This window comes from Palaemon carinicauda, unplaced genomic scaffold (genome assembly GCF_036898095.1).
Source record: "Palaemon carinicauda isolate YSFRI2023 unplaced genomic scaffold, ASM3689809v2 scaffold876, whole genome shotgun sequence".
Lineage (NCBI taxonomy): Eukaryota > Metazoa > Arthropoda > Malacostraca > Decapoda > Palaemonidae > Palaemon > Palaemon carinicauda.
In genome coordinates this window covers 12,501-22,500 of record NW_027172177.1, presented here as the reverse complement: position 1 = coordinate 22,500, position 10,000 = coordinate 12,501, and the positions used below count along the sequence as shown (strand labels likewise).

Genomic DNA, 10,000 nt, shown 5'->3' with positions numbered 1-10,000 from the left:
ATGGAGGAGGAGGTGTTGGAGAAGGAGGAGGAGGTGGTGATGAAGGAGGAAATGGTGTTGGAGAAGGAGGAGGAAGTGTTGGAGAAAGAGGAGGAGGTGTTGGAGAAGGTGGAGGAGGTGTTGGAGAAGGAGGAGGAGGTGTTGTAGGAGGAGGTGGTGGAGACGGAGGAGAAGGTGTTGACGAAGGTGGAGGAGTGTTGGAGAAGGAGGAGGAGGTGGTGGAGAGGGAGGAAGGGGTGTTGGAGAAGGAGGAGGAGGTGTTGGAGAAGGAGGGGGAGGTGCTGGAGAAGGAGGAGGAGGTGTTGAAGAAGGAGTAAGTGTTGGAAAAGGAGGAGGAGGTGGTGTTGGAGAAGGAGGATGAGGCGTTGGAGGTGGAGGAGAAGGTGTTGGAGGAGGAGGTGTTGGAGATGGAAGAGGTGTTGGAGAAGGAGGAGGAGGCGTTGGAGGAGGTGGAGGAGGTGTTGGAGAAGGAGGAAGAGGTGTTGGAGATGGAGGAGGAGTCGTTGGAGGAGTAGGAGGTGTTGGAGAAGGAGGAGGAGGTGCTGGAGATAGGTGTAGTATCTGTTATGTTGGGGTTATTACTTGTGTTCGTGTTTGAAGTTGTTTAATGTACAGTGTATATATATATATATATATATATATATATATATATATATATATATATATATATATGTATATATATATATATATATATATATATATATATATATACATATATATATATATATACATATATATATATATATATATATATATATATATATAGATATATATATATATATATATACTGTATATATATACATACATATAATCAGCTCCCCAGTCCCCTCTCCACCCAAGCTAGGACCAGGGAGGGCCGTGCAATGGCTGCTGATGGCTCAGAAATATACCAGAAGGTTTAAAGGTTTAAAGGCCGCTCATGAATGGCAGAGGCAAGGGACAGTGGCATTACCCTATCAAGCAGGACAATGCCCTAGAGACTGACCATATATACATATGATCAGCGCCCAAGCTCCTTTTCCACTCAAGCTAGAACCAAAGAGGTCCAGGCAATGGCTGCTGATGACTCAGTAAGTAGACCTATATGCTCCCCCAAACACCCCAATCCTTAGCTCACAAGATTGGTAATGTTCAGACACTACAAGCTATTGAGCTTGAGCGGGGTCTCGAACCCCAGTCCAGTAGACCGCAAGGCATGGACGTTTGAAAAATGTTTCGAGAATAGTCTTTCTAACATGATCAGGTCACGTATTGTTAACCTCGAAGCACCAATAAACAATTTTTATAATCCCACAGGTCAACGGTCTATGAGGTCAGGCATGGGTTGTTGAGCTGTTTACACCCCCCTCCCCCTACTCCTCCCCCTACCCCCTACCCCCCCCCCCCCTCCCCTACCCCCCTCTTCTCCCCCCCCCCTTATGTGATTGACAAGAGGCATGCAATGCCTACGTGAGGCAAATACAATAACACGAAGACTGTGTCGTTATTATGTTTATGATTTCTGGTTTGGAATTATGGTATAATATTTCTGCTATATTTCTGTTATTGGGTGAATGATCTTCCTAAATCGGGTAGTTGAATCGGTGGAACTTCAAAAGTTCAAAGTTGAATCGGTGGAACTTCAAAAGTTCAAATTTGCAGCAAATGTTATATATAGACATATATATATATATATATATATATATATATATATATATATATATATATATATATATATATATACATATATATATATATATATATATATATATATATATATATGTGTGTGTGTGTGTATATATATATATACTTATATATATATATATATATATATATATATATATATATATATATATATATATATATACATATATATATGAATTATATATAAACGCAACAGTTGCTAGTCTACTTCAATTATCAATTATCAATTATTAATTATCTAATAATATTATCTCCGATCATTTCGAATATGCTAGAGTACAGGCAAAAAAAAAAAAAAAATTGTCAGTGAATGTTTCTGAAAAAAAAAGAACAAAAATCCAAAGCAGATAAACACTCAAAACCAAATTTGTCAGCAATATTTCATATCTCAAATAATCCTTTTTATAGTTCAAAATGTTACTTTTTTTTATTGATATTAATCTCCGGACATTTATACATTTTCCGAAAATCAGATAACTATTGAAAACGTTGTCCCAACTGATGGTTTTTTTCAGGCTTTTGGATTTTAATATTGTAAAGGGATACACAGTCGACGTTTGATATTACAAAAAAAAAAAAAAAAAAAAAAAAAAAAAAAAAAAAAAAAAAAAAAAAAAAAAAAAAAAAAAAAAATTGGATAAAAACTAAAATTTGCAGAGTATCATTTTCAATGGAATTTGGATAAAGCGACCACTTTGCATATCACCTTCGCTATCAGTTTTATTTTGATCAATGCGTGTGGCTGGATACAGTATATCCGCTTAAACCAAACAAGTGTTAGCATTTATGTATATTTCAGCCAATGGCCAATTGGTTAATATCTTAAATTAAAGCCTGGTCGTATTTGTAGGAGTTTAATGTTAAACAATAAGTCTGATATGAAGATAAGGAAAAGAATATAGATAAATTATGGGTTTACTAGTGCAAGAGATTGCCTTTATGCTAGTAGTTAACTCAGTGGTTGAGTTCGAATCCTGACATGATGTGCTGGCTTAAAGTGAGTACTGCTATGTCAACAACTCTGGTATTCCTTCGATTGTCCATATATATATATATATATATATATATATATATATATATATATATATATATATATATTTATGTGTGCATATATATATATATATATATATATATATATATATATATATATATATATATATATATGTATATGTATATATATATATATATATATATATATATATATATATATATATATATATATATATATATATATATATATATATATATATTCTTGATTTAATACAAATGTATATTTATAAATATGTGTAAATATTTCTCAAGGTCTATCCAAGCATATAAATAAAATAACGCGATTTAGATTTTAAGAAAATACTGAGTTATATTTACTGGTAAAAAATGTAAAAATGTACATATGCTTCAGTGAAATTTTGTTTCAGTATGTCTCAGAATGTCTCAGTACAAATGTTCATTACCGTAGTTCCACGCTGTTGTATTTTTTCATTAAACACATGCCTCAGTATAGTAATGTCTCAGTATAGTAATGTCTCATTGTAGTAGTGTCTCAGTATAGTAATTTCTCAGTATAGTAATGTCTCATTATAGTAATTTCTCAGTATAGTAATGTCTCAGTATAGTAGTTTCTCAGTATAGTAATGTCTCATTATAGTAATTTCTCAGTATAGTAATGTCTCAGTATAGTAATGTCTCATTGTAGTAGTGTCTCAGTATAGTAATTTCTCAGTACAGTAGTTTCTCAATATAGTAATGTCTCAGTATAGTAATGTCTCATTGTAGTAGTGTCTCAGTATAGTAATTTCTCAGTATAGTAATGTCTCAGTATAGTAGTTTCTCAATATAGTAATGTCTCAGTATAGTAATGTCTCATTGTAGTAATGTCTCAGTATAGTAATTTCTCAGTATAGTAATGTCTCAGTATAGTAGTTTCTCAATATAGTAATGTCTCAGTATAGTAATGTCTCATTGTAGTAGTGTCTCAGTATAGTAATGTCTCAGTATAGTAATTTCTCAGTACAGTAGTTTCTCAATATAGTAATGTCTCAGTATAGTAATTTCTCAGTATAGTAATGTCTCAGTATAGTAGTTTCTCAATATAGTAATGTCTCAGTATAGTAATGTCTCATTGTAGTAGTGTCTCAGTATAGTAATGTCTCATTGTAGTAGTGTCTCAGTATAGTAATGTCTCATTATAGTAATTTCTCAGTATAGTAATGTCTCAGTATAGTAGTTTCTCAATATAGTAATGTCTCAGTATAGTAATGTCTCATTGTAGTAGTGTCTCAGTATAGTAATGTCTCATTGTAGTAGTGTCTCAGTATAGTAATGTCTCAGCCTAGTAATGTCTCATTATAACAATGTCTCTGTATAGTAATGCCTCGGTATAGTAGTACCTCAGTATAGTAGTGTCTCAGTATAGCAATGTCTCATTATAACGTCTCAGTATAGTAATGTCTCATTATAGCGTCTCAGTATAGTAATGTCTCATTATAGCGTCTCAGTATAGTAATGTCTCAGTATAGTAGTGTTTCAGTATAGTAATGCCTCACTATAGTAATGTCTCAGTCAAGTAGTCTCAGTGTAGAAATCACTCCAGTAAAACAACGTCATAATTAAATGTTACAGTATAATGTTGCCTCAATAAAAATGTCTCAATAAAGCCATGTCTCAGTATGGCAGTGTCTCAGTATGGCAGTGTCTCAGTAAAAAGGAGTTTCACAATGAAAGCGCTTCAGTTTATCCGCGTCTCAGTTTAGTCAGACTTCAGTATCGACTTTAGACTTTGATTTGATTAATGTTTTCTCTAATAAATGTATTGAACTAAATAATAATAATAATAATAATAATAATAATAATAATAATAATAATAATAATAATAATAATAATAATAATAATCTGCTTGACAGTATATTTAGATTTTTATTTGAGTAACCCACTTTCAAAGCGAAGGTGCTGAGAGACAGAGAGAGTCTATCCCAGCCAATCAGAACCCCGCATCGCCTTCGACATCAGCCAATCAGAACCCCGCATTGCCTTCGGTATCAGCCAATCAGAATCAAGGAAGCTTCCTCCTCCTCCCTCCCCCTCCCCCATCCCCGTCAGTCAGTCCAGAGTTACGTCATAGTCCCGCCGCGTTTGAATTCGTGTTCTCGATTATTTTCTCGATTATTTAGTGATTATTGCAGTGAAAATCGTTAATTACTGTTAATTACTCATTATAAACATGGCATCGAGTGACAGTGATGTTCTAGATCAAGCAACGCTACTTAGAATTGCGTTAATTGACGTTATTAATGTGATTAGTGAAACATCTGCACTCGAAGTTTCAAGTTCCAATATGGCGGACGGAATGAAGTGAATTATTTGAAAGTGTTTCTCTTGATTTTCGTTTGAGGGGGAATGTGATCTTGACCATTATGGAGGCCGTAGGAATGGGCATTCTGAAAGGGGCTTTGGTTGGTGGTGTTGGAGAATAGGAAAGTGCATTGTTGTACAGTGTACTAGGGTGTGTTGGTGATAGTCTAGTAGGCTATCATAGGGTGTGTTGTTGAAAGGCATAGTAACATAGGGAGTGTTGGTGATAGGTATAGAACAATAGGGTTTGTTGGTGATAGGCATAGTACCCTAGGGAGTGTTGGTGACAGGCATAGTACCATAGGGAGTGTTGGTGACAGGCATAGTACCATAGGGAGTGTTGGTGATAGACATAGTACCAGAGGGTGTGTTGGTGACAGGCATAGTACCATAGGGAGTGTTGGTGATAGACATAGTACCAGAGGGTGTGTTGGTGATAGGCATAGTACCATAGGGTTTTTTGGTGATAGGTATAGATCAATAGGGTTTGTTGGTGATAGGCATAGTACCATAGGGTGTTTTGGTGATAGGCATAGATCAATAGGGTTTGTTGGTGATAGGCATAGTACCATACGGTGTTTTGGTGATAGGCATAGTATCATAGGGTGTTTTGGTGATAGTTATGGTACTATAGGGTTTGTGGGTGATAGGCATAATACAATAGGGTTTGTTGGTGATGGGTATAGTACCATAGGGTTTGTGGGTGATAGGCATAATACAATAGGGTTTGTTGGTGATGGGTATAGTACCATAGGGTTTGTAGGTGATAGGTATAGTACCATAGGGTTTGTTGGTGACAGGTATAGTACCATAGGGTGTGTTGGTGATAGCCATAGTACCATAGGGAGTGTTGGTGACAGGCATAGTACCATAGGGAGTGTTGGTGACAGGCATAGTACCATAGGGAGTGTTGGTGACAGGCATAGTACCATAGGGAGTGTTGGTGATAGGCATAGTACCATAGGGAGTGTTGGTGATAGGTATAGAACAATAGGGTTTGTTGGTGATAGGCATAGTACCATAGGGTTTGTTGTTGATAGGTATAGAACAATAGGGTTTGTTGGTGATAGGCATAGTAACATAGGGTGTGTTGGTGATAGCCATAGTACCATAGGGAGTGTTGGTGACAGGCATAGTACCATAGGGAGTGTTGGTGACAGGCATAGTACCATAGGGAGTGTTGGTGACAGGCATAGTAACATAGGGTGTTTTGGTGATAGGCATAGTACCATAGGGGTTGTTGGTGATAGTTATGGTACTATAGGGTTTGTAGGTGATAGGTATAGTACAATAGGGTTTGTTGGTGACAGGTATAGTACCATAGGGTGTGTTGGTGATAGCCATAGTACCATAGGGAGTGTTGGTGACAGGCATAGTACCATAGGGAGTGTTGGTGACAGGCATAGTACCATAGGGAGTGTTGGTGATAGGCATAGTACCATAGGGAGTGTTGGTGATAGGTATAGAACAATAGGGTTTGTTGGTGATAGGCATAGTACCATAGGGTTTGTTGTTGATAGGTATAGAACAATAGGGTTTGTTGGTGATAGGCATAGTAACATAGGGTGTGTTGGTGATAGCCATAGTACCATAGGGAGTGTTGGTGACAGGCATAGTTCCATAGGGAGTGTTGGTGACAGGCATAGTAACATAGGGTGTTTTGGTGATAGGCATAGTACCATAGGGGTTGTTGGTGATAGTTATGGTACTATAGGGTTTGTAGGTGATAGGTATAGTACAATAGGGTTTGTTGGTGACAGGTATAGTACCATAGGGAGTGTTGGTGATAGGCATAGTACCATAGGGAGTTTTGGTGACAGGCATAGTACCATAGGGAGTGTTGGCGATAGGCATAGTACCATAGGGAGTGTTGGTGACAGGCATAGTACCATAAGGAGTGTTGGTGATAGGCATAGTACCATAGGGTGTGTTGGTGATAGGCATAGTACCAGAGGGTGTTTTGGTGATAGGCATAGTACCATAGGGTTTTTTGGTGATAGGTATAGATCGATAGGGTTTGTTGGTGATAGGCATAGTATCATAGGGAGTGTTGGTGATAGGCATAGTATCATAGGGAGTGTTGGTGATAGGCATAGTACCATAGGGAGTGTTGGTGATAGGTATAGAACAATAGGGTTTGTTGGTGATAGGCATAGTACCATAGGGTTTGTTGGTGATAGGTATAGAACAATGGGGTTTGTTGGTGATAGGCATAGTACCATAGGGAGTGTTGGTGACAGGCATAGTACCATAGGGAGTGTTGGTGATAGGCATAGTACCATAGGGAGTGTTGGTGACAGGCATAGTACCATAGGGAGTGTTGGTGATAGGCATAGTACCATAGGGTGTGTTGGTGATAGGCATAGTACCAGAGGGTGTTTTGGTGATAGGCATAGTACCATAGGGTTTTTTGGTGATAGGTATAGATCGATAGGGTTTGTTGGTGATAGGCATAGTATCATAGGGAGTGTTGGTGATAGGCATAGTACCATAGGGAGTGTTGGTGATAGGTATAGAACCATAGGGTTTGTTGGTGACAGGTATAGTACCATAGGGAGTGTTGGTGATAGGCATAGTATCATAGGGAGTGTTGGTGATAGGCATAGTACCATAGGGAGTGTTGGTGATAGGTATAGAACAATAGGGTTTGTTGGTGATAGGCATAGTACCATAGGGTTTGTTGGTGATAGGTATAGAACAATGGGGTTTGTTGGTGATAGGCATAGTAACATAGGGTGTGTTGGTGATAGCCATAGTACCCTAGGGAGTGTTGGTGACAGGCATAGTACCATAGGGAGTGTTGGTGATAGGCATAGTACCATAGGGTGTGTTGGTGATAGGCATAGTACCAGAGGGTGTTTTGGTGATAGGCATAGTACCATAGGGTTTTTTGGTGATAGGTATAGATCAATAGGGTTTGTTGGTGATAGGCATAGTACCATAGGGTGTTTTGGTGATAGGCATAGATCAATAGGGTTTGTTGGTGATAGGCATAGTACCATAGGGTGTTTTGGTGATAGGCATAGTATCATAGGGATTGTTGGTGATAGCATAGTACCATAGGGTTTGTTGGTGATAGTCATAGTACCATAAGGTTTGTTGGTGATAGGTATAGAACAATAGATTGTGTTGGTGATAGGCATAGTACCATAGGGTTTTTTGGTGATACGCATAGTACCATAGGTTGTGTTGGTGATAGGCATAGTACCATAGGGTTTGTTGGTGATAGGCATAGAGCAATAGGGTTTGTTGGTGATAGGAATAGGACCAAAGGGTTTGTTGGTGATAGTTATAGAACAATAGGGTTTATTGGTGATAGTTATAGAACAATAGGGTTTGTTGGTGATAGGCATAGTACCACAGGTTGTTTTGGTGATAGGCACAGTACCATAGGGGGTGTTGGAGATAGGCATAGTACCATAGGGGGTGTTGGAGATAGGCATAGTACCATAGGGTTTGTTGGTGATAGGCATAGTACCACAGGTTGTGTTGGTGATAGGCACAGTACCATAGGGAGTGTTGGTGATAGGTATAGTACCATAGGGAGTGTTGGTGATAGGCATAGTACCATAGGTTTTGTTGGTGATAGGTATAGTACCATAGGGTGTGTTGATGATAGGCATAGTACAAACCAGAAAATGTCTATTAAATTGCCCTCATTGCACCAGAGAAGGTCAAAGGTCCCAGAAAAGGGAAGCAGGACCTCCTTCGACGGCAACAGGATTCTGCAGAAGAAGGCTAAGAAGTAGGCGCGAAGGGTGAGTGTTACCATAAACGTTAACAAAAAAGGAGAAAGTTATTATCATTTCTCCTCTTTTGTTCATCACTGTTCTCATTACCTTTTTTGATATCTGGTCTCTATTGTACTGTTTTCGTCTCATACATTATTATTCCATAACATTGAAATATATATTTTACTTGTAACTTATTCATAATACTCGCTCTAGGCAACTTTGAAAGTTTTGCAATTTATTATTATTTTTATTATTATGATAATAAGGAAAAGAATAGGGAAGTGGGGAATATGGGGGAAAAGAAGAGTACTCCTGGATACAATCCAGTTTATAGCTCGAAGGCAGGTACTCGGGATGGGAAAGATTAAGGAAAAGGGGAGAAAGAGAAGTACAGGAGAAGAATAAAAGAGAGGGGCAGACCCTCTTGCGATATTAGGGATTTTGGTTTATTATTATTATTATTATTATTATTATTATTATTATTATTATTATTATTATTATAAGCTAAGCAATGCATTTATTATTATTATATATTTAAAAAATTATTATTATTATTATTATTATTATTATTATTATTATAAGCTAAGCAATGCATTTATTATTATTATATATTTAAAAAATTATTATTATTATTATTATTATTATTATTATTATAAGCTAAGCAATGCATTTATTATTATTATATTAAAAAATTATTATTATTATTATTATTATTATTATTATTATTATTATTATAAGCTAAGCAATGCATTTATTATTATTATATATTTGAAAAATTATTATTATTATTATTATTATTATTATTATTATAAGCTAAGCAATGCATTTATTATTATTATATTAAAAAATTATTATTATTATTATTATTATTATTATTATTATTATTATTATTATTATAAGCTAAGCAATGCATTTATTATTATTACATATTTAAAAAATTATTATTATTATTATTATTATTATTATTATTATAAGCTAAGCAATGCATTTATTATTATTATATATTTAAAAAATTATTATTATTATTATAAGCTAAGCAATGCATTTATTATCATTATATATTTAAAAAATTATTATTTTTATTATTTTTATTATTATTATTATTATTATTATTATTATTATTATTATTATTATTATTATAAGCTAAGCTTTGTATTTACATTACCTCGCTAGATAACCTTAAATCTCTTTTACAGAAAAGGTAATTTGATAAATTGTAGATATTCAGAGAT

At 35.6% G+C, this 10,000-nt stretch overlaps 2 protein-coding genes across 2 annotated transcripts in view; both read right to left on the bottom strand.

Annotated features, from left to right (window-relative positions):
* Nucleotides 1-5,478, bottom strand: part of LOC137637589 (uncharacterized) — a 5,771-nt gene extending 293 nt beyond the window's left edge. The window contains exons 1-2 of the mRNA XM_068369740.1: nt 5,334-5,478; nt 1-561 (exon numbers count right to left, since the gene is read on the bottom strand). The exon at nt 1-561 is cut by the window's left edge and continues 293 nt beyond it. Coding sequence (XP_068225841.1) covers nt 1-561; nt 5,334-5,478 — 706 coding nt within the window. The remainder of the gene's footprint in view (nt 562-5,333) is intronic.
* A 93-nt stretch (nt 5,479-5,571) lies between these two features.
* Nucleotides 5,572-8,657, bottom strand: LOC137637588 (adhesive plaque matrix protein-like). The gene is made up of 2 exons (XM_068369739.1): nt 8,034-8,657; nt 5,572-7,794 (listed from the first exon to the last, which is right to left on the bottom strand). Exons 1-2 carry the CDS (start codon nt 8,655-8,657, stop codon nt 5,572-5,574), a joined length of 2,847 nt encoding a protein of 948 aa, XP_068225840.1.
* Between the last annotated feature and the right edge of the window lie 1,343 nt (nt 8,658-10,000).

Bases quoted from the DNA above. Each gene is read 5' to 3' on its own strand.
- LOC137637588 (XM_068369739.1), bottom strand. From the start codon at position 8,657: ATGCCTATCATCAACACACCCTATGGTACTATACCTATCACCAACAAA. The intron at 7,795-8,033 runs GTACTATGCCTA...AACACTCCCTAG, and splicing joins TATCACCAAAACACCCTATG to GGTACTATGGCTATCACCAA.